Source organism: Hydra vulgaris, chromosome 09 (genome assembly GCF_038396675.1).
Source record: "Hydra vulgaris chromosome 09, alternate assembly HydraT2T_AEP".
In the NCBI taxonomy this organism is placed as follows: domain Eukaryota; kingdom Metazoa; phylum Cnidaria; class Hydrozoa; order Anthoathecata; family Hydridae; genus Hydra; species Hydra vulgaris.
In genome coordinates, this window is record NC_088928.1 from 52,970,437 (window position 1) to 52,997,555 (window position 27,119).

Below are 27,119 nucleotides of genomic sequence, written 5' to 3' on the forward strand. Positions count from 1 at the left end.
TAAAATTTATATAGTATATTTCTAACTTAAATATTTTGAAGTAAATTTGTAAAATATGTAACGTTAGAAACACACGTAAAAAATGATTACAAAATTGCTCATACAACAAATAACGAATTTTTTATTTAATAGTACTAATCTATGAGACTATTGCCTTGCTCATCCTAATTAATTCATCTTGCATAGCTGGTATTATGCCTTTCCTAAATGCAATGTCCAACAACTCTTCAGAGGTTTTAGTTTCGGGGTATTCGTAACCAGCCCATTTCAAAAACACAGAAAATTCTTTCCAATCAATTGATAGATCGTCATTAGCATTGATTGCTTTTAAACATTGCTGCGCTTCAGAACATCGATAACAGCCAAAGTAGCCTTTCATGAAGCCATCGTAAAAATTATCAAATGTGAGACGATCATCTGCTTTACCATCACGCAAATCCCATTGTTTCCATTGCTCGTATAATTCGCCAATAAGTCTGTCAATATTTACAGAATTGTTGTTAACCTAAAAACATGTTGTAAAGTTAATTAAATGGGTTGGAAGTTTTTTAAACTGTATTTAATTTGTAGATAGTAACTACAAATGATAGAATGCACTACAAGCTAGTCTCTATTTTAAGAAAAATATGACTCTAAAAGTTAACTTAAGTTACCACTTTTTTACATGTGTTCCTTGCATTTTATGTAAGATTCAAGTAAAAAAAAAATTTCTTGTTTTAAAACTTGGTTAATTAAAAATGATTTTTTATTAGTAAAACGGTTGTCAATGCAATAGATGGAAAGATAATGTTAGAGATATCTAAGGTATTTTCTAGGAAAAAAAAGAAAAAACTTTAAAACCAAGATTGTTTGAAAAATGACACACGCAACCTGTTAAGTGATTTTGATACTAGTTGATCTGTAAAAACTTACATCGTAGCACGTAGCAATTGATTTTCAATGAAAAAAAGCCTTGTGTGCTTGCTAGTGCTGTATTACTTTTCCCCATTTGACCGCTAAATCTATAAACTGCCAACTTGAAATTTAATAGTTATAGATACGTATTATTTGATAACTTAATTATTTGATAAGTATAGATAGGTAACACCATGTTATCTATCATACTATTTATTATGTTATCTATCATGTTGTTTGCCTAAACTCTCCTGCACTTGACAGATTATATATTTTTGCATATAGTGGTTGGTTGTTTTGTTTTTATGTTAACTTAGCAATAAAAATTATTCAAAAATATAAAAATATCAGACGATTCAAACATATAAATAGTTAATAAAGTTTATTTACCAGAGCAATTGCTTCAGTCATAGCTGTAGTAAGCTTTCCTCCAGCTCGATCAAACAACATTGCTAGACCCATTGGACTATGGTACTCCTCCTTGCGATTAGCTCTCAATTCATCATTCATAAGCGCTCTCATCTTTTTTGCAATATCAAAGGTATGTGATGGATGATCACCGAACAAACGTTTCATTCTTGTTAAAATCATAACTTCATCTGCCAGTATCGATATTCTCATTGTAGCTTCTTGACCAAAAAATTTTGCCATATCAAAATCACCAACAATATCTTTTGCTTTTGTTGGGTCAAATTGTGGCAAACCAAACACTTGATCTAATGCACGAGCTCCGTAGATTGTTTGCTTGGGATGAGGATCCTTGCCTGTTGTTATGCGTGTGACCTCAATGGCTGCATTTCTTAACTCTTCACAATGAAATTTTTTTAACACTTTTTTGTTGCCCATACGAACTAAATTCATTATGGTTAAACAAGATGAAGCGTGTCCCATTGATGCTCCCTCTTCACAAACGCCTGCCCAGATACCAGTACATCCATTAGCAAGACACTCTATTTGTGTGGCATCAAGCATACCCCATTGTTGGTGAACATGTATCAGGAAATGGCCATTAAATTTTGAGTCGTTCATTACTTTTTTGCAAGTGCGTATCCAAACACCAAGCTCTTCGGGTAAATACTTGCCGGACTCTTCTGTTATAATTGCAAATATCTGCGGCCTATAACTTGCAAGGAACTCAACCATTTTTAGTGCTCTTTCTGGGACTTTATTGAGTGCATCAGGAAGATCTCTTAGATTAACTAAAATATTAGAATCGTTGGATAAGTTATTTCGAATCCATTCAAATCGTTCAATAAAAAGTGCGCACATTGCATTATGATCAAATTTCTCATAATCATATTTATAATAAACAAGATCCGCTTCTATGATCACATTTTTAATTCCTAACTGCTTGCATTTTTTTAAACCAACAGGTAAATCGCTTAACGGAATTCCTTCGCTGTTAGCATCATTTGCAAACTCTGTGAAAGCATACATCATGCTCATATCTTCGCCTCGTTTTCTTAATTCTCCAACAAAAGTGTCACAAACATCTGTCATGTGTGAAAATGAGGCAACAATACAATGTTGGAAACCAACCTTTTTTATCTATTAAGAAAACGTTATTGCATCTATAAATAAATCAAACAAAACTATTGAAATGAAAAAAAAGAAACTGTTTAAAAAAAAGTTCAGCAAAAAAACAAGCCTTATTTTTCCTCTTGCGCAGTGGTGGACAAAAGTAAAAAATAAAAATACATTCTTAAAAAGTACATTATCATACAACATTTTGTGGCTTAAACATTCATTTTTATAAAATATATATACTTTTGTATAAATATATATATTTCATAAAATGTATATGCATTTTTTTTTTTGCAATTTATATAAAGAAATTAAAAAATAGCATAAAAATAAAAAGACAATTGCTTAAACTAATTATTGTTTTGCTATACTACGTTATGCTTTGCTACGTTAAACTACGTTATGCTTTGTAACAATAACTCATTTATGAAAAAACGCTGAAAAAATTAAGCTCAATAACGCGTAGTGACTCAGAACATCAAAATAAATCTAAAATAAATGGCAATATAAATCCCTTACAATTTTTGGAATTGTTTTTTTACAAATGCAAACACATTTTTTAAATAATAATAAATTACAATGACTTTCAAAAGTAAAAAGTATAAAGTAAAAAATAACTTTTTAATAACTTTGAATTTATAGTAAAAAAGGAACTTTTTATTTATATAATAACTTTGAATTTATTAAAAATAATTTTGAATTTATAGTTTAAAGAAATTAAAAAACTTGATATTACTTTCAAGAACTCTAATAAATTTGAGATTTTTATTTAATTCAAATGGAGACTTGGATTTGAATAAAAGTGTGTATTTACTATTTTCATAATCTTTTTACACAATATATTTCAAATATATTAAAAAGAAAAAAGTAAATCTGGTTTATGTTTAAATTTAAAGAATTTCCTAAAGTAAAGTTGAGAATATACAAATATGTTTCGGTTTAATTATAAGATATATAAATGTTTCACCGAGTTCCAAAAAATGTATTTATTTTCCCAGTTAATTAACATTTCTACTTTTAGAATGTAAAGAAATTGCAGCGGTCACCAGCAGTATCTTAAGTTATTAAAGAAATACATATATATATATATATATTATATATATATATATATATATATATATATATATATATATATATATATATATATATATATATATATATATATATATATATACATATATATATATATAATATATATATATATATATATATATATATATATATATATATATATATATATATATATATATATATATATATATATATATATATATATACAAGATTGCCGAGAGCCGTCCGCCGCCTGGGACAGCAACCCTGATTGGCGCCCTTATTTATCAAAATTTTCCTATATTATAGATTAAGAGCGTTATTTTTTTTTTTTATAATATTTTTGTTTTTAGGTACGTTCTTTTGGATATCTGCCATCCAGGACAAGCTGTCCCTTTTACCCCCCTTCCTTTCGGCGGCCCTGTATATATATATATATATATATATATATATATATATATATATATATATATATATATATATATATATATATATATATATATATATATATATATATATATATATATATATATATATATATATATTCCTTTTTTAATTAGGGGTATATTTTTGCATTTTTCTAGAGGTCTGGAACAACACTTGATTTGTAAGACTTGTGAAATAATATTGAAAAAGGCTTGCAGAGTAATTTAGAACTCCTTTCGAGAACTTTGGGCTGAACGTTGTCCACTACCTCAGTTTTTTGTACATCAATTTTGTTGGTATACACTTTAACAATTGCATTTGTAAAGCGTGAATTAAGGCATTCAAAATTGATTTTATCAGTCATTTTTACCCCTTTGTGAAAATTGAAAATTGAAAATTGAAACGAAATACTTGTTTAATGTGCTTCCCTGTTATAGCTCCATCAGTCCAACGTAACGCTTTTATTTATTCTTTTGTTGATGTTTTGCTGTTAATGTATGCATATACCAATTTAGGGTTTAATTTGGAATTCAATGCTAATTTTCGTTCAAAAGCCAAAATACTCTTATTACATATGGAACCAGGTTTCCTTTTCTATCAATCCTATTACTTGCCAAATAAATATAATGGAAATGGCCGCATGTGAGTTTGAGTTTATTTATTTCAGAAATCAATTATATATTGAATCCTAAAAATGTACCAACTGCTTTGTAAAAATAAAGATGTCCTAAAAACTAAAAATCTAGTGGATTAGCCGATTATAAAATTCCTCAAAAAACCAATTAAAATGATAAAATCGTCTTCTTTGAGGGTATGGCACCTTACACACCGACCCGTAGAATTGCCCATGATTATACTCTCCTAATTATGAGCTACTGACCAAATAATATGCAATGTCAAAGATCGCATTGACATATTGGTATTATATTTTTTTATGAATTATTTTCTTTGTATTTGTGTTTTTTGTTTACTTTATTTACGTTTTGTAATGTGTAAGTAATTTGAATATGTTTCTCTATGTGTATGTAATTTGAATAATAATTCTATTATTTTGAAACATTTTAGTTTATTTTTTATTATCAAATTTTGAATAAAACAAAATGGAAAATAAGAAGATTAGGAACCCCTGATTTAGACAATCATTGAAATCTTTTGCTAGAATATCTTGATCATGTTAAAGTAAATTGAACTTTTAATACCAGTTTATTGATGCATAGTTAATCCTATTAATATTAACATAATAACAACTAACTTCTGCGTTTATGGCAACACCTATGGTTTTTGATTATAATCGCACATTCCTCTGCGGGCACGGAACATAAAAAAAGCATCAAATAGACGTTCATTTAACGTCCCGAACGTTTAAATAAACATCTAAAGTACGTCTTTTTTACTTCTCGTGCACATTGGTTGTTTATAAGCTATAACAATAAACGCATTATCTCAGAGCTGCAAAAAAATCCTGATAATCAAATTTGGTTTAATACTACGTTACGAATTTGATTTAACTGGGCTCTAAGAACTATTATTGAGACGATGTTTTAAATTGGACAAAATAGTATTGAACCGTCTTAACAAAGTGCTCTTGGGTGTAAAAATTTTATGGTAATTCAGTTTTTTATAGCACTACATCTTGTTTTAGCTGACTAATTTTAGTTAGATTGAAAAGTTAAGTGACTAATTTTTTTTTCGTTAGAAAGTCAGTCGACTAATTTTAGTCAGACAAAAGTTTAACCAACAAATTCTAGTTATACTTGTTATACTATTTAATCGACTATTTTAAGTTAGACTTAAAAACTAGTGGGTTAATTTAAGTTACACTAAAAAGTTAGTCGACTAATTTTAATTATGCTAAAAAATCTAAAAAAGCTTACCCTTAGTCTACTAAAAAATTCGCCTAACGGTGGCGGGCACAACCTTTTTTTAATAATCAAACTCCTTCCATAATTTCTATTTTTTCATTATCTTATACTCATAATTTGATAGTAAAGAATAAGCAAAAATGTATCAAAATAATAGAATTATTATTCAAAAGTTATTCGACTAATTTTAGTTAGGCTAAAACATTTGTTGACTAATTTTGTTTTTGCTAAAATTTCAGTTGACTAAAAAACTTTAATTAAAAAATTTAGTTGACTAACTTTAGTTAGACTAAAAAGCTGGCTAATTTTAATGATTTATTACTAAAAAACGGATTGATTTATAATTAAAACACGGATAAACTTATTATATGACTTTGAAGACAAAGTTATGTAACACATTATATATTAATTATCCTAGTTAACTTGTTGCATTTTTAATTCTTTACAAAACTTCATTTAAATTAATTTAAATTAATTAAAATAAATTATTGTTACAGTAAAAAATTAAATAAAAATAAGAAGTCCAACTCGAACGTGTGTACAGCTATTTGAAAAATCAATCTATGCGAAAAAGTTTACAGTTGATTACTTTCTGGCTGAAAAAATTTCATTTAACACCATCAATACCATTATTCGGTTGTGACACCAGAAAGTCCCTGGAAGTGGTAAAATTGCTAAAATAATGACAAAAAGGAATATTCATAGAATTGAAACCATGTTTAACCACAAGGACGTCGTATCGCAAACACTAGCAGCTTGAAAACTATTTACATTACGATATGATATTTATCATTCAAGTGATGTTTTTCAAACACTTGCAAGTGTCAAATTCAAGCCCTCTGCAAAATTTAAAAAGCAATTACTGTTTGAATTTGCTTTTTAGGTAAAGACATACCTTCGAAAATATTTAGAGAAAGTGGTTTTTTAATCAACCAAGAATTCTCCAAAAATGACTGAATCAAGAGCAATCTAATACACCAATTCAAGCCGCGTTACGGAGAATTTAAAAAAAAACTGGATCGAGTTTATGAGGGAAATAAATCAAGTCAGCTTTTAATTCTTGAGTAAACGAAGTATAAACAAACAACATAAACTAAGCCAATAATCTTTTAAACAAATATAAAACATATATAGATCAAAATGGATTATGATATAGTATGTAGTATGAAAGTTGAAGAATTGAAGTCTTATTTACGTCTTTGTGGCTTGAAGATATCTGGAAAGAAAGAAATTCTTGCAGCTCGAGTATATTGTGCAATAGAAAATAATGTTATGCCTATTAAAACAGCTGAAGAACATGATATAAATACTGAGTACAAAAAAAACTTTTTATTAACGGTGTTGAATTACCTGATCCTTTTAAGCTCAGTAATAGCTGGTTATCAGAAGACGAGGGCCTAACTTGTTGGCCAATATTATTATATCCTGATATACACAATTATTTATTATTAAACTCTGCTGAAATAGCCATTATTGTTATGTCAGACAATAAATTTTCCTTCAGTGAAAACATGAAAACAAATATGACTCAAATAATTGTTACTGATATAGAGCATATGACTGTAGGTCAAAGCACAAATGAGCTTTGGTTTAATTTTTGAAAGCGAGTTATAACTGCTTCAAAAGCTCATGATGTTCTAAAACAAATTGAAAAAATTAACATGGGCATTACACCAAAGTATTTCAGGGCTAACATTTGCGAACCCAGATATACCTGCATTAAAGTATGGGAGAGCAAATAGAAGCAGCAAAGCAGTTTTTTGAAGTGATGAAATCTCTTCATCAAAATTTAACTGTAAATGAATGCGGTTTATTTTTAGATGTTGGAATGCCCTATATAGGTGGAAGCCCTGATAGAGTAATCAGATGCTCGTGTTGCCCACCAGCTTGTTTAGAAATAAAATGCCCATTTTCAATTAACCATACAACACCACAAGATCCAAATATATCTCTTCCTTATGTAAAAAAAAATTTAAATAACAAGTTTGTCATTAATAAAAAACATAGATATTATACTCAATGTCAGGTTCAAATGGGAACTGCTAAGATGAACAATTGTTATTTTATGGTATGGACAGCTCATGGGTATAAAATTGATAAAGTTGCATTTGATGAAGCTAGTTGGTTGAGTATGAAAGTTGATTTTTTTAAATACTACAACGATCATTATTTAAAAACTGTCTTTGTAGATTTTTCTATTAACTGATTGGAACAAAATTGTAAAATCTTTTTTTTTAATTATAAAATCCTTCTTATATTTAAATTGGTATTTTTATTGAGTTTAGAAAAAGAAACAATAACTTATTGTCTTATTATAAGATCCAAATAATGGTGTACAAATATTTAGGTAAAGAAAATACTGAAAATCAAAATGGTTATTCAAGCTATTTATAATAATAAAAAGCAGTAGTAGTGTGAAACATATATATTCATTAAAAGTGCACGGTGGTGTCCGGCATCCCTTACAAGTAATTATAAAAATTTACAATTTTAATACTCTCAGGTGCTTACTATTGAGTCCTTAATACAAGGGGAGGGAATTAAAGTGTGGGTGGGAATTTTAGTCCAGATCTAACAAACTGGAGGGTTTTATTAAAAAGTGGATGGGAAAATTTAACAAAAATCTCAATCAAGACTCAAGAGTAATTGTAGAGGGCTTTTAATAATTTTCAGAAAATTTTCCTACCCACAAATCTTATTAATTTTTACTTGCTGAAATGTCAAAAATGTTGAAATGTCAAAAATAAGAAAAATATTCAGTGTAAACCGGCCTTAAAAAATGGAAAATATAATATCATTCACAGATAAAAAATAAAACTTTCAGTGTAATCAGATTTAAAAAATTGTCAATCTATAAAAAAATCATGTGTGTTGTGTAAAACAAAAAAATTGCCGTCTGACCTTTAATTAAGATCCCCCTGTTTATTAGATCTGGACTAAAATTTCCCCACCCCCTTGTATTAAGCACGCGTGACTAATACTAAATTAAAAATTATGTTTTAAACTTTTAAGCTTGAATTATTTTTTTATTAAAGCAGGCTTTAAATTGCATAAAGCTGCACACGATAAAATAATATCATCCATATGATGAAGCATAGAAATGGGTAATACATTTTTTAAGCTTCGAAAAGTTTTTATTCGGTTTATGGCCCTTTCAATGTGAATTCAGTTGCAGTCATTTGACTCTTTACTCTTGCACCTGGTGGAACTGATAAACTGCAATAACAGAATAATAGTTCTTCTCTTATTTGAAATCCTCTGTCTGCCATCACCTCGTCGCCTCTTTCCAACAGATTGTAAAAACCACTGTCACTTGTAATAAATTTATCTGATGCTCTTCCACCGTAACATTTAGATAGAAACGTTATGTACCCATTTGGTGCTATACCAATTAATACCTTGACAGTGTTGTGGTGCTTGTAATCAGACCAAGTCACTGCTTGGTTGTAAAGGGACTTTGGACGTTCAATAAATATTTCAAAACAATCAAGAATCACTCTACACTTGTGATGCTTTGCTTTCACAAAGGACTCTGGTAAGTTTTTTTTATGACTTCACTTGGGAGCCAAACAATAATAGCATTTCCGAGAATATAAGCAATAATTCTAATAAAAGTGGTAAATATATTAGAACACAAAGCTTTTGAAATGTCAAAACGATCAGCAATATCTTCATTTAATAAACCTAAGCGCTACCTCATAAGTGTCATTAAAAATTCTTCTTTGTGTGATAACAGTTTACATTTAGATATAGATTTTAGTTGTTTAACTTTGCTACGTGAATGTTTTGGGCCTCTCCAATAACGAATGGAGGGTAAAAATGGTTTTAACAAACCAAAAATAACATTAAAAATAGCAATCGAAGATATACCAGTATAAAAGCTCATTCTTTTATCATTGTTAACTAATCTCCAAGAGAATTTTTGTTTAAGCTTGACTGTTTGTTTTATTTTTGACTTTTTTAATTGATTAGTAAGGCTATTTACCTTACTAACATAAGAGGTGATAAGTGAAGATTTGTATTCACATGAAGTACAATAGTTAAGTTGTGGTAAGCTCAATGAATACGTATGGTCTGATAATATAGGTGATAAAACATCAGCATTAAAACTAAGACTTGAAAACTCTGTGACAATACTTTTTTCAGTCAACAAAGGTTCTACAGGTTGCATTTTACTAGAACATGGTAAAGAAGTGATTGGGTGCTTCATTAAAGTTCTTCTAGGTTTTTTTTGTTCAGGTTGATAAAACCCATATTTATTGTTGGATTAGGGTTCATAACAGTTGGAATTTTATCAACAAAATGATCAGAGCATACTCTATCTGCAGTTCCTGGTTTCCATGCACTTCCTTTTTTATTTCCTTCTCGTCTAAGCTGACTAATCCATTGTTCTTTTTTTATGCTATTTCTTTTAAAACTAGGGAAACAATACATTCGAAATGGTGCCTCACATCCACACTCGGAGAGTATCTTCCCTTCGTGTTGAAAACACGTTTTATCTTTCAACTTTTCTAGCTTATAGGAACTATTGGTACATCCTATAACAGCACAGTTAACTTTCATCTTATATTTTATTACTAATTCGCAACTGACAAAATAAATATTTACCCTTCTAAATTCGTTCCAGGACTTTTTCATGCGCGATATTAATAATGGCAGAAGTTCGCTTGAACTCGTGTATTCCATTTATTGAAAAGCATTATTCTAATGGTAAAACGTATTTTGACCTTGTCTGGCATCATCTCATAACAAAAAACCTGTACAAAATACATGAATGAGAAAAAGATCAATTTTACCCTGAAAAGATCAAGATAACCCTGCCTGAATACAGTCCGATTGTGTGAGTTGTTATGAATCTGGTCCAATTGTGTGAACTAATGTGAATGTGGTCCGATTAAAGACTTTTGTAGTGTTCTCAGAGCAAAAGTGCATGAAAATAATTGGCAAGCTGAAAATCTCAAGAAATTGCGCAACAGAAGTATTGCGCAAAGAAGTATTGCCTTTCTAAAATCGACAAATCTTTTATACAGCGCCAATAACAGTGACAGTGCCAATTACGGCGACAATTACAACTCAAATATGACGTAATCTAGATTAGATTACGTATAACGCAATAGTTTGATTAAACAAAATTAATATGCAAATAAATTGACTACTTAAGAAAATACTTTTTTCTTTTCAAGTTAAGTTTTTATCTAATGAACCAAGAGAATTTCTAATGAACCAAGAGAGTTTATTTTACAAAGATGTTTTTATAAACAAAGAATTTCTCAAGAGAAATTCTTTGTTTATAAAAACATCTTTGTAAAATAAACCAGTTAGAGCTGCGTTACTAAGTATTTAAAAAATATGTGAATCGAGTTTACTAAGAAAATAAATTAAGTCGTAATTTTTAATTCTTGCGAAAACAAATTATAAGCAAACATCATGAGTAGTTACAATAGAAATAAGCATAAATTGTATATAAGCCAAAATGGGTTATGTTAAAGTATGTAGTATGAATGTTGAAAAAATGAATGTCTTATTTGCGTTGTCCTAGCTTGAAGATATCCGGAAAGAAAGAATTTCTTGCAGCTCGAGTTAATTGAGCAATGAAAAGTAATTTTATGCCTATTAAAACATGTAAAAGGTGGAACATGATATAACTGCTGTTTATTAAAAAAATTTTTTTTATAAACGATGCTGAATTAGCTGACCCTTTCGAGCTCAGCACTCGTTGTTTTGCAGATAACAAAGATCCAACTTGTTGACCAACATTATTATATCCTGATATTGACAAATATCTGATATTTATTAAATAATAGAGTTTTGAAAATTTCAAAACATAATAACGTTGCCCAACAAATTATTTAATTTTACCCCAACAAGTTAAATAGTTTAACCGTGCTGATATTGCCAGCATTTAAAAATTTAAATGACGATAAAATGTAATAAGCTTATTATTAGTTTAAGTGGTTTGAACCATTATTTTACCATCATATTGGAAAAGAAAATCAATACTGTTATTTAAAAAGAATCTGTAAAATATCTGAAAAACTTAATGATTTCTTTCACAAGTTAAGGATTGTTTTCAATAAAAAAAAAAAACTCCAAAAATAGTTTCTGCACATTGCAACTTTTTTCAAATAGAGGCTGCTGCTGAAAATGATTGAACAAATGTAGTTTGTACTAGTTTAAAATCAGAGTGGCTTCCCTACCGTAACATAGTAGCACCAACAAAATTAAGTCACTTTACGTTTTAACATTTTGGGTCCAATGAATATACCATATTTGATCTTTGCCTCAGATTGTTTTGGAAACACGAGACAAATTTCTCATAAAGTTTCTCCTCCAAAATATAAAATTTTTACCAATCCCAGTTTGATATAATTGGGGGTAATAAAACTTTGTTGGAATCTACTAAAGACGGCTTGAGAACATTGAACAATCCTGGCTATAGTTCCACTCGTAGAAGCCGAGGGCAAAAAGTTTCTAAAAGTTTGTAACAATGTGTGATGTACCGAAGTTTTCTTTTATATAAAAAAGTACCACTTCGATTGTGTATAATATCATAGAGGAAACCTCAGAAATTTTGATAAAACCTCATATATCGCCAAATTTTATAATATAATATATCATCATAGTTGCGCATCACGTAAACTTAATAACGACCGGAGCTTAAATGACTCACAAATGTTGCTATCGCTTTAGTAATAGTAGCATACGAGAGGTATTCTTAACTTATACTATTTTGGATGTGAAAACAGTAAAATACTATTTATATATCTATAAAAATTCACATTAAATATTTTTAGAAATGACTTAAGTAAATGCCTTTGTCTGTGAAAAAACCAATAATTTGCCAATGTTAGTAGTATTTTAAAGTTTTTAGAATTAATAAAGTCATCTGTAATTATTTTAGAGGTATATATATACTTTTAAAAACAAGAAAAGATGCTGGGTCATAATGTACATTAGAAAATAAAATTTATTTTTAGTACAAAGTTACATATTTACTTTAAACAGCATTTGTTTCTACCAATACAAATTTGTGAAGGGTTGAAATCAGTTACATTACTTAAGTGTATAATTATTACAATATATCGACTTGCTTATGTTACCCTAACTTAATTCTATTCGGACAAAAACAAAGTTGGTCTAATGTCAGCGTAAACAGTTTGACATATGTGAGTATAATTAATTTGACATGAAAAATTCTGTGGAATTTATTACCTCCTTAATAATGGCTTCTTTTATATTCTATTACAACTTTTTCATTTTTTTTTCTATTACAATTTTTTAAATTCTTATATACTTGATCCAAATTTTTCAATTTAATAATTCTAATTGTAACAATGAAAAACTAACAACAAATCAACAACAAAAAACTTACTTGTTCATAAATTTCAAATTTGTTTTGAAGTGTGTGACCACGCAATGCTCCAACAGTTGTTTCGCGAAGTGAATTGTCCAATACAAACAAATCAAGATTGATCAAAACTTTGCGTTCTTCAAAGTTTTGCGACATTTCTTTTTTCATTTCTTTAATGTATTTTTTGACACTAGTTTTTTTCTTGGCATCATGATGGCAGCTATCGTCAGAATCAGAATCACTCTATAAATGATAAACTTTCATTGGTTATTGGCTTCAACACTTAACAACATTTTTATAGCTTTTGTTGCATTAGCTACAAAGAAGTTATATAAAATGTCAAATATGTACCAAATAGGACGCTAATGTTTTTTCTCTATTTTTACGTGGACTTAAATTTCTTAAGCTCTAAAATTATTTAGAAACTTCGAAACTCTGTTTGTATACAAACGTGGATTTTTGTTAGTTTTTAGCTACCCTTTTACAAAAGAACTCTTGAAATTCTGTACAGATCTGTACAGGTAAAAGTAAATAAAAATTCAAACTAAATCCCTAAAACATTTTTTGGGTTTAGAATGAAATATAAAAGTTTTTGGTTTTATTAACCCTACAAGTTTTACACCACCCTTAAATTGAGGGTTTTAAAACTTTATATTGCCATAATTTTCAAAGAAATAAGAAGTTATTTAATGAAATTTGAAATTTGTAAATGAATATAAATATAAATAAAAATAAAACAGAACACATTTTATAAAATTGTTGCTCCCACTTAAAGAAAGTTTGAGAGATACAAATACTTACCATTTTAATCTATAAGTATAACGTCAAATACCCTTGTAACAACAATCGCAGAAAACACAAAATGAAAACTGTAACTTATATAGGTTTTATGACGCAGTTGTTTACATACATTCAAGCTTTGTTTAATTTTTTCACGCTCAAAATTAATCCAAAATTTATGATTCTACTTTAGCTAAGAAAAACATAGAAATATATTGACGCTACTGTGAATAAAAGGGCTTATATTGTAACAACTATGTTTTGTTTTAATGCAACTATTATATCATTATATCGAATGAACAAAAATGACATTTATTGTCATAAGTACAAAAATAAAATGATGTTTAAATATATTATATCTATCCACCAATCTATCTATATGTGTGTGTATTTATATATATATATATATATATATATATATATATATATATATATATATATATTATATATATAATTCATGTTTTTTACAAATTCTGATTCTGGCTGCTTGGCCCCCATGATTTCCATTTCAGCACCCCCCTAATCTTTTTGACTTTCCTACGCCTCAGTATGTATATATATATATATATATATATATATATATATATATATATATATATATATATATATATATATAATAAATATAACTATATATATATATATATATATATATATATATATATATATATATATATATATATATATATATATATATATATATACATACAGAGGCGTAGGAAAGTCAAGAAGATTAGGGTGGGGCTGAAATGGAAATCAAGGGGGATAAGCAGCCAGAATCAGAATTTGTAAAAAACATGAATTATATATATAATATATATATATATATATATATATATATATATATATATATATAAATATATATATATATATATATATATATATATATATATATATATATATATATGTATATATATATATTTTGATTTTTTACCAGTTGTTTAAAAACAAGAGGATGTAAATAAATTAGAACACGCAAACTATTTTGATTAGGTTCACTTTACATCCTCTTATTTTTATACAACCTCTTGTTTTTATACAATTATTATTTTTTATTTAATTTGACCGTGAAGTAATTAGTAAAAATTAGATTAAATTAATTTATTCAAAAAAATTCAGAAAATATTTCCAGAGTTCAGGTTTCAATATGACGCACAAAAACATTCAGTATGACGCACAAAGACATCTTCAATTACAAGTTTACTGGAAAGTATCTATATAAATATTTGAAAAATACAATGACTAAAGTTTGATTTTGTTGCTTCATACCAATATAAAAAAAAAAAAAAAAAAATATATATATATAGTTTAATTGAAAAAATCTAAGAAATAGACTTTAAAATAAAATGAAATGAAAAAGACATAACAGGCAGGTTTAAAGCTCATTAAAAAAAAAGCAAAAAAAACACAAGGGAATTTACACAGACTGAGCATAACAAAAAAATCTCATAAATTTGCAACAAGATGTTACAAAGCATTTAAAGATCTCTTAAGGAGGTCTAAAAAATGGTTGGCGAATATTTTTAATATATTAAAAGTTTTCTAACTTTCGTTTTCTTTAATACTCAATTTATAAAATCCCAAAATAAGATAGTAAAGACGAAAAAAAAATAAATAAAAGAAATATAAAGAAATATAAATAATGTTTTTTTTTTTTTTTTGCACACCTCCCGTAAAAATATTAAAATATTTTTTTTTAATAGAATATTGTGACATTACTGAGTATATTTAATAATAAACACGACGTTATCCTCGTACATTAGTATTCTTCACCCCCTCCCTTTTTTTAAAGGTTTTTATATAAGGGTCCCGCAAACTAAACTCGAGTTGGGTAATTTACTTAAATACGTAAAAAAAGTTAGATATAGCCATCACAAGAACTATACATACAAAAAACAATTGCTTTGCGGAATTTAAAGTTTAACTATGCTTTATATTTTGAAAAAAAATTGGATTTGTAATGAATAATTTTGAAAGTTGTTATGCAACATAAAGTTTTCTTTAAAAACGTAAATATCAGAATTTTATTTAAAGGAAAGAAACTATTTTTAGCTACTATTTGAAGGCTTTGTAAAAATTCTCCGTATTGACCTTAATGAAGCCATCCCGCTTCGTTGTATAATTCATCGTATTTTGGTGGTATATAGAATGAATCAACTACTCCAAGGTGCTTAACACTAAGGAGGGGATGTTTAATAATTTTCAAAAAGTTTTCTCACTCATCTCAAGCTTATTAAAATTCTCAAAGCTGTAAGGTTCTTTACTTAATAAGTAAACAAAAAAATTATATGCTGGTCGTAATAGCTCTTTTTATCTTAAGGAATATTCTATTGCCTAAATATCTTTGCAATGCTTAAATTAATTCCAGCACCAAGCAATGTCTTCACTTAAAAATACCATTCAAGAACATATGATTTCAACGGTCTGGAAATTAAAGCTAAAGTTAGGATTCTATAAATTACAGCAACTATATTATATTAAATTATATAACAAAAATCTTGATAGACATATTACATTTTAAATAAATTTTGAAATATTGCTTGCAGCTTACAGTAAGATTCGGTGTTTTACCTTTTAAAAATCTGCAAAAGGATTGCAATTTAAACTGTTCAGACTTTTCTTGAAAAGCACCTAACAACTATGAGCATGCGTAGTGATTTAGCTTTTCCGAAGCAAAACTACGGATACTCATGTTATTATTTTTCCTTATCCTTTCGCGTTCCCAAAGAAAAACGGATGAATAGAAACTGACCTTTAACTTGACTTGAAAATTTGAAAATCTAAACTCACTATATAAGTATAAAAGTTCCCACCCACCTTTAATGGGACCACCCGCTTCACTTCCTTATTCACTTCCTTAAGAACTTATCAAAAATTCTACCTACCCGTTAATTTCCACCTTATCTTGTATTAAGCACCTAAGAGTAATTTTGATATTTATTATTGATATAAATATTATTATTGATATATATATATATATATATATATATATATATATATATATATATATATATATATATATATTGATATAAATATTATTATTGATATATATATATATATATATATATATATATATATATATATATATATATATATATATATATATATATATATATATATATATATATATATATATATATATATATATATATATATATATATATATATATATATATATATATATATATTAAGTGCATTTGATAACTTATTTTTTGGTTATTTTTCTTTATACAAACTTTTCCGTATCTCGGAAAAAGGTTTTTTTATAAATATGTTTTTATAAATATTATGTTTTAATAAATATAATGTTTTAACAAATAGGTTAGGGTTAGGGTTAGCGGTTATGTTATATAATAACATAAGTTATGTCATGTAACAATATAACTTAACTAAATTAAACATAACTATGTAATCTTTTGTAAGCATTCACATTATATGTTTACATTTTATGTAAACATCAAATATAATAAAACTGATTGTGGTAAACAATTGATGGAATGAAGATAACTCAAGTTTAACGAGCAATCAGTAGGCTTGACCAGCGGTTTTAAAGACATTCTTCTGTCACAATATATAGCAAGAACATTACATAACATAATAAAACGCCGCTGAGATATCAAGTATCCGGTAATATAGTTTTAATAAAACATATATAACTGCTTAGAAAAAAAATTATCGTGTTTATAATGAATTTCAACACGATTCACTATGCTGTGACGTTATAACAGGTATTCATGTATAACTGATATAAATTGGATTAAAAAAAAGATGTTTCTTTTTTAATCCGGCAAATATACAGAGAAAATTTGGCAACTTATCAAAGGAAAAAATAACCGTAAATTAAAGTTATTCGTCAAAATCTGGAAAATCCTATATAATAAAAATAATTTTAGTGGTACGCCCGTCAAAAAGGCATGTTTTATAAAACGATGACTTTGTTTTTGAAAAACGAAGAACAGGTCCGAGGTTCGAATCAATCTTTTAAATACATATTAGTTTTTTAGTGACATTAAAAACTTATTGCAGAGTGTTCTCAATAGTTTTTTAAAGTGTTCTCAATAAGTTTTTAATTATCTTGAACTTTGACAGATTAGTGTCTGAAAACAACTGTTTTTAACGTTACTTTTTTTTTCGGAATGTTTTTTAAACAAAACTATTTTTTGAAAATTGCCGACTGCTAAGCCAACATTTGCCAACTGTCTAAATTTGCCAACTGACTTGTTTAAAGGGTCTATATTTGCTGGCTTACTTATCTAAAAGAGTCAAACTTGCTGACAAAATGAACAAAAAAATCAATGATGGGGAAGGTGGGGGTAGTGGATCACCCCCCCCCCGTCATCCTTTACACTCACCCATACACACACCCTATCGCCCCGACCTTGGTTTTATTTTTTTCTCAGCAAAATCTTTTATTAGTTTGCAAATCCATCTGTTATGCTTCTTGATTTTCAATCGGCATGATTGCTAAACTGTTTAATCTATCCACGGCGTTAATTTTTGTTCAAAAATCTCTCTATCGCCAGTTTGCGCGTGTTTTCACACTTACAGTTATAGTAAGTGGAAACCATGTAAAAATAACGGTAAAATTTTAATAGACCAATCAAAAGTAAAAAATTTTGCGAGTGGTTTCTATTGGTACAGACATTTTGCGCTAAACTTGAATTTTATTTTTAAGAAAACAAAGCGTATGTTTATGTACCTCATCTTACCATCTTTTTAATTATATCTTGAGATTATATTTTCACATTGATAACATAATATCAAATTGATATTTACAGAAAAAATATTACAAAAATTGGACACTACAATAATAATTGTACTTCTGAATAAAAATTATTAAAAATCTATACATAAAATAATTTTTTACACTTAAAATTTTGTAAAACACCAAAATTAAACAATCTCCAAAATTAGTTTAAAGAAATTATCAAATATAATTTATCTAATTAGTAAATAAAATAAAGGGGAAATTCTTCCTAAAAAATGCTGCTATAAAAATAATTTAAATTGGTTTATAGTTGAAGAATCTTTTGATTTCGTTGCAGGAAAGTAAGTCGTCAATACAGCCTGCCAATACCTAAAAAACAATAATAAAAAATTACTACTACCCTATCAATTTATCATACATACTCTATTTTCATTCAATTTGTAAATTCCATTTCATAAATCTACACACACTGTAATTTGCATAGCTTGTTGAACAGCCTAGCTTTAGATATGTTGTGGTTTAAATAGCTAACCTTAAGTTAATCTTAATCCAATTGAATAATTTATTCTTAAACCAATATAATAACTTAACCTTAAACCAATAAAACTATAAACTATAATAAAATAACCTTAAACCAATAGAACTACTATACACATCTACACCTTAATTTATTAAAAAAAAAAATCAAAAGTATAACATTAAGAAAGGTGTCATCTTATTGATATTTTTATAAAAACTAACAGAAATAAATTATTTTCATATTTTGAATATCTTATCTTTTTTATGAAGGTTATATGAAAATATCTTGAAATGATATGAATAAAATGTCTAAAAAAATATATTAATTAATTGAGCAAATATAATTTGTTCAAATTAATTAATTTGAGATGTAATTAAAATGCAAAAGGATTTTCAGAAATAAAATGAAACCAAAAAATTTGTTGCTTGTAAATCCTTTTTGATGTTTGCCAGCACAAATTTTTTAATAAAAAGTCATAAAACTGAGCAGCCATGCAAGTCATTACATCTGTGATACCTATTTTGAAATTCACAATACTTGAAATAATCTTTTTGTGACATACAAATCCGGAGTCCTTTTGGGACTCCACATCCCTGCTTGGATCATGGCTTTACTTAGACAACCTTAACACAAACATCAAGGTTTTTAATAATCTTATAACTTGTATCAGATTACTATAACCTCATAATAAGTATATCCAATACCTTGTATCAGATGTTTATCAACTTTGAAAAAAAACTACAAATTATTTTTGTTTTTGAACATGCAACACATAAATGGATATTAATGAATATAAATGAGAGAAACACAGTTTTTTAAGATATACACCAACATTTATATGAAAAATTAGTATAAAACATTTATATATGTAAAAATAGAAAACTTGTGAACACTTCAGTTCATTACTTATATAATGTAACATATTTATATAGTCGTTTGAATATACTAATTGTAATTCCTAAAAGACTTTTTTTGTAGCTGTTTATACATTATATTTACAGTAGTACCAGTCTTTACATTCCTTCAATAATAAAACTGTTGTAATAAATAATAATCTTGTTTATCAACTTAATAAGAACTTAATAATAAGTTAATAATATGTAACCAAGTAAAAAATTTATCTTTTATAAAAATATTTAATAAAGTTATAATTTGTTTACAAAGTATACAAAAATGCAGAATAAAATCTAGACAGTTTTAAAATTTAATGAACATAAATTTTAAAACTGTCTAGATTTAAAACAGAAAATAAAACAAAAATATAAAAGTAAAAATAATAATTAATATAAACAATTATGAAGATTTAATAATAAAAAGATAAAACTTGGAACTTCAAAAACTTTCAAGCATTTTTTTTTTCCTCACAAAGCCTACTTATCTCAGCCAAATAAAATAAAAAGTAATATTTAGTGTGTTTAAATATCCTAATAACACGATAATGTAGCATAAACATAAACTTACTTCATAAAATGATCTGAATGCATTTCTTGGTTAAACACAGATAACACTGATGTGTAGGCAGTCACACGTTGCAAGTGAAGATATTTGTAAACATTTTTTCATACTGTTTTAATGTATATTTATACCTACTAATAAATATTATTTTTATGAAATATGTTTTATCAACTATAAAATTAAAAAAAAAATTTAAATGTAAAGTGACAAATAAATAAAAAATTGTATAACATTCACATTTTAACATTCAAGATAAAGTCTTAAAAATAGTTTGTTTTTTAATCAAATAATAAAAAAATATTTTTTAAAAATGGCTGCCAGTTTTCTGAAAATTAGTCAAAAAGTCACATAGAAACATCAGAGATAAACTCATACTTATTATTTACTTCATTTATGAAAAAATTCCGCAAAGTGTCCTTAGTGTTTTAGGTCCATATTTAGTAGGAAGGTAGCATGAAAATTTTAAAACAATCGTATACTAAAATGTTATATATCATTAAAAGCCCTTTTCACCTTTAAAACCCACAGTATTTTAAAGGTGAAAAAATTATAAAAAACGAACAATTAGACAAAAAGTTATGTCGTTTTTAGTACCAAAAATTTAATATGTGGATTTGTTGAAGAAATTGTGGTCAAAATGTAGTTTTTCTTTACCTAAATTGTTATAACTCTGCTAATTATTATCAAAATGCCTATAACTTGGTATCAAAAGATAGGTGTAACAGTGGGCTACAAAATTAAAATGACCTCTGCTCACTGGGCCTATCCAGGGGGCTAGAGGGGATGCCGAACCACCACCTATACCACCCAAAAAAACATTTTTTTTCCATAATAGACCGTCTTTTTGTGAAATTAGTCATTTCTATATAACTTTTATTATAATTTGCTCCTACATCACCACCACATATAAAAGGTGTATCTTTGTGTTAGGGTGGATATGAAGGAGATAGTCAACACACCCTATTATCAAAAACAATTCATTCTTAGAATTATTTTTATCTTTATAATAAAAAGGAAATCTATTAATATAAATAAAAATCATATTTTACTACTTTACAATATATACTAGTGATGAATACATTGATTTAGGAAAAAAGGTGTGTGCCATCCCCCTCCAACCTAAATAAAGTAAAAAAAAAGGCATAAAATGTGATTAATATAGAATTTTATATAAAGAATAAATAAAACTAATAATAGAAATTAACATAAAAAAATATCTTACCACATTTCAAGACTCTAGATATAAGCTAAACATATTTTACCACATTAACTGCAGGTAGTATCAGGGGGCTGGAGGGGGTATCAAACTTCCATACTCGCAGCCAAAAATGGTTCATCCATTGTAGAGCATCTTTTTTGTGAAACTAGTCATTTCTATATACAAAATAATATTCTAATTTTGATACAACTAATATATAATAAAAATTTTTATTAACATCTAACCACTTGATGTATTAAGGGGGCTAAACGGGGCCAAAAAGAGCGCAAAAAAAAATTTAAAAAAATCGAAAAGGCTATTTAAAAAGATACGAAGTAATGTAAAAACATATGCACCACATTTCTAGACAAGTAAGTGTATCCTTTCTTTCATAATATTATTTGTAATTTGTGAAACTATTCGCGCTGAAAGATTTTTGGCCAAAAATTAACGCCGTGTATTTTGGGTTATTGTTGATCTTAGATAATTTTTTATAAGTTTTAATCAATGATCTCTCACAAAGAAATTTTGGTGGTCCTTTCTTAACGAAATAGCCTCTTATTTGTTTACTATTTATCTCTGATCAAGTAGCTGGACCATCTGTTATATTCGGTTCTTCAGTATAATATTTTTCTTTACTCTCAGTCGTATTGGGTTGAGTTGTTTCCACTGAATATTTAGTTCAAGAATTTTAACTGGGAATCTTATTTATTATCTTTCGCAGTATTTTCTTCTGCATCTTTTTCATTAATTTTTTTTTTAACTTTATTATAATTTTCTTTTTCATCTTTTTCATAATTTTCTTCTAAAGTTTTATTATCATTTTCTTCTGGATCTTTTCCTTTATTTTCTTCTGGATCTTTTTCATTTTTCACCTGGTTTTTTGTCAGCATTGCCTATTTTTAAGTATTTATTCAAAGCACCTTTGTTGTTTGGCATTTTGGTAATAGTGATGTAGTTTGGTAATAGTGATAGTGGTTTTTTATTTTTAAATCAGTTTACAGGAGATAATTTTAGTATTAGCATTTTAAAAAAGAGAAATGACGCTCTTTTTTTATAGAAATAAAAAGGATTTTAAAGTGGCAGTATTATCGTAGGTTATTAACATCTTATTAATTACTGAAAGAAGTAATTAAGTAAGTAAACACTTATTGGTTACTTCTTTTCACAAATAATCAATTAATATTTATTAATTATTGACTGAATTAAGTAGAATATTTCCTTTTTAAGTTTTTATCAAACAACCTTATTTTACAAAATATTAAAATAAAAAATATTACCATTAGATTCAGAATAAAAATCTGTAAAAAATCGTATTTTTAAAATTTTTTAAATTAATTTATTATTTCAAATTTAAGAAGTTTTAAATTAGTGAATATGGTTTTTTCAAATTGATGCACCAAATAAACCTTTTTATCTTTTTAAAAATGTCATCAAACGAAAATATTTTTTTACATTTTCTGATAGATGCAGTCCTATTTTATATTAATCTGCTTTTACATTGCGATATTACGAAAAAACTTTGCTTAAATAAAATTTAACTAAAAGTGCAAAGGTCAGAAATTGACCTTTAAGGTTTGATTTTGGAACACCCCAAATATTTTTATAGATTCTATTTAAGAAACCTTTAGATTACACAAAACTGTAAAAATTAAAATTCTGCAGGTAGCACATTTTTAGAAGAGGCGTTAAAATGGAGCGGACCAATGAAATTATCATGCTAAAGTAAAGAAACTTCCAGAAACGCAGCAAACCTTAAATTTTTATATACTAATACAAATATCAAATAATGATGTTCTGCCAAAAAAAACTATTTTGGGAAAATATAAATATAAAATAAGGCAAATAAAAAAATTTGAAAAATATTATGTACAATCTTATATTAAATGAAATTTTATTCATAGAATTTAAATTATAAAAAATATGTATTATAGTTCAAAAGTTATGACCAAAAAGTTTTTTTCCCCCTCCGCTTCTAAAAAAATGAGAAGGTTTTAAATTTTACATGATCATAACTTCTAAAGCACATCAGATTTTTTTAAGAAACTTGAAATTTTATAATGAATTTCGATTTGGTTTAAGAAATTACAAAAATATTTTTCAAATGCACATCAATCAGGGCAGGTGGCCTCAAGTTTTGGGGTTTTCTTGTTCTCAGACTTTAATCACAGTTTATTTTTTCGAAACATTTGTCTTTTTATACCATATGATACGATGTGATTGTATGACTTTGTATACAAAAGATTTTAATCTTCAAAATGCCTGAATATCATAAGCCCCTTTATTGTTAATAAACATTTTTTGTTTAGCTTTATTAAAAATAATCTAATAAAATACAGCTCAACTACATTTTCATGCTGGAAAAAGCGTCAGCAATTTATTTACTTCTTTCATCGTGTTTCGAGCTAAAAACAGATATATTAAATCTATTTCCAACAGGTTTCATTTTTTGGTGCAAGGCTTCTATTGATTGTTCATTATATCTTGACAGAGAGAAGCTGTGCATATCTATAAAGGTTTCTTATCACATGTACTTTCCATGTCACACTGAGGCTTTTATTCAAGAACTAAAATATATAAGTGTATATAAAGGAAATATTTTAAGTAAAAGAAGTTATTAAACATTATAAGTTTAATCCATACTTACTTCTTAACAGTATGTTTGAGAATGTTCAAAACTATTTGTAAAGTCATGGATAAGTTTGTGAAACTGTGGATCTAGTAGTTCACTAAATGTGCCAGTCACAACTTTGTCAAACTTTGTCCTTAATGTATCAATTAAAGTGAACAGCTCTATTGGAATTACTAATGCAAGACTGTCTAAATTTTTCAATATTGCTCTTGAAACATTGCCATCATATGTACCTATATGATAACCTTTCCGTGAAACACCAAGGGTATTAACCCATTTTTTTAAACTTGTCCAGAGGGGTATGATATAATTTCAAATGTGATTTACCAAACCCATGAGAAGATGAAGTTCTGATAAAGGTATTACGCTTATGACTAGTTCTCAGGATCATCTTCCTTTATAAGACAAGGCTAAAATAAATGAAACACAATATGAAGATTTGTATAAAAAAACTCTTCATTAGATTAATAATATATAATAAAACTAATAACCTTAAACTTCATAATTTGTTTCTCAGGAAAGCCTGAATCAGCATACTGATGGAAACAGTTATCCAGGTCTCCAAAACTTCTGAGATTACCAGATTTCGGAACAGCTTCCCCGTCACACCAGGAACAACTGTATTTTCCATCGTGAGTCTATAAATATTTTTAGTTTTAAAAGTGTTTATAGATTAAAAAAAAATGGTTCATTTAAAGAATAAATTGTAGTTATTTAAGTAATTTTGATACCGAAATTCCCGACAAAATGTTGATGAGTTTAAGGTCTGATGCCAGAGAATATTTACAAGTATGAAGTTAAAGTTTTTCAATTAATACTGTGAGGTTGTTATGTGTTTCTTGCATATCTTCATAGTATGTTAATATAAGAGCAGAATTTGTTCCAGAATAAGTTACCCTATCATTCCCATCGGTGACTCTGTGTTGGTTTGGATTGAACAAGTTTGCAATAACTTTCATTGAACCTCCACCGTAAATGTTTTTCATCACTCATTATTCTTAAAATTTATTGTTTTCATTATTCATCTATTGTATTAAAAATCAAATGCTCAAACCTAAATCTATGCCAACTCTTACAAAGGTATTGAGAAGATCCTGCTTCCTGTACTCAATTACAAACTCAAGATATTCTGTAATATCTTTTACATAAACTAAATCTCTTTTACATGACAGGAAAACCCCAAAACCTGAGGCCACCTGCCCTGATTGATGTGCATTTGAAAAATATTATTGTAATTCTTAAACCAAATCAAAATTAATTATACCCACTCATTTTTTTTGGAGGGGGAAAAAAACATTTTTTGGTCATAACTTTTGAACTATAATATATATTTTATTATAATTTAAGTTATATGAACAAAATTTCATTTACTATAAGATTGTACATAATATTTTTCAAATTTTTTTATTTGCCCTATTTGGGGTCGGTGCCCCGAAAGCGTTATATTTTCTATGTTCCCAAAATAGTTTTTTTGGCAGAACATCTTTATTTGATATTTGTATTAGTATGTAAAAGTTTAAGGTTTGCTTCGTTTCTGGAAATTTCTTCACTTTAGCATAATAATTTCTTTGGTCCGCTCCATTTTAACGCCTTTTCTAAAAATGTGCTACCTGCAGAATTTTAATTTTTACAGTTTTCTGTAACCTAAAGGTTTCTTAAATATAATTTATAAAAATATTTGGGATGTTCCAAAATCAAACCTAAAAGGTCATTTTCTGACATATGAGTGACCGACTTTAAAATAGTGACGAAAAATAAACTGACTTTTATATATAAAATTTTATTTACCTTAGTATTATTATATTTTAGAACTGAAGAAGATAAGTTATTAAAACTATTGTTCATGCAAACTTTTTTACAAAAAATACGGCTATAAAAGTATCCTTTTATTAGTCAAATACAGTGCATATATGCACTAGCCCTAACCTGATGGTATTTATAAATACCATCTTACAAGTTATTCAGTAGAAGAAACCCAATTATCGGAAACGATATAACTTTCTTTCAAAATAATTCTTTCTATAAAGTTTTTAAAAGTCATAACAATCGAATCTTTTGGAAATAATTTCATAACTCTTTTTCAATTTCACTAATTCCCAATGACCCAAGCGCCGCAACACTTGATAATATTCAATGAATTTAGATTCATCATTTCGACAACAATTGATTGTTTTTTACTCCTATAGTTGTCGGTTTTATTAAAGTTCAATTTGAAAAGCTTGTTTGCAAACATCTCGTGAAAAAAAAAATATATATATATATTTTGGAAAAAGAATATTACTTGAAAATATTACTTGAATAACGAGGGTATATATAACCCCTAGAAATATTGTAATTTATTATAAGAAATTTATAAGGATAAGTTTACATACTATACCAGATGTTTCAACTTAATTAAATTTTGGAAAAAGCTTTTTTTTTGAAACGGATTCTTTTTGCTATTTTGGGTCCAGGAACTAAGGAGCCTTACTACGCCACTGAGAGCATTCTAACCATTTTTACATCAATACTAAAATTCCAAACTAAAATTCTTTCTAATCATAGCAATTGTAATTTTAGCTTTTGCTTTGTAGATCTCTATATTGCTTTTCCATTTAGTATTGTTTGAGAATTGCACACCTAAACTTCTTTCTAGTTTGGTTTCTTTTGTTTTTAGATCACTCATTTTGTACTCTGGTTTTGAATCCTTTGAACTATAATGATTGACTAAACATTTGTCTGC

General features: G+C 27.2%; 1 protein-coding gene across 1 annotated transcript; it reads right to left on the bottom strand.

Moving 5' to 3' along the window:
- Window positions 1–14,010, bottom strand: LOC136084860 (uncharacterized). Its single transcript, XM_065806041.1, has 4 exons — window positions 13,909–14,010; window positions 13,129–13,350; window positions 1,285–2,442; window positions 1–505 (listed from the first exon to the last, which is right to left on the bottom strand). The coding sequence occupies exons 1-4, from the start codon at window positions 13,909–13,911 to the stop codon at window positions 140–142; spliced, it is 1,749 nt and encodes a 582-aa protein (XP_065662113.1). The 5' UTR covers window positions 13,912–14,010; the 3' UTR covers window positions 1–139.
- Window positions 14,011–27,119: the final 13,109 nt, after the last annotated feature.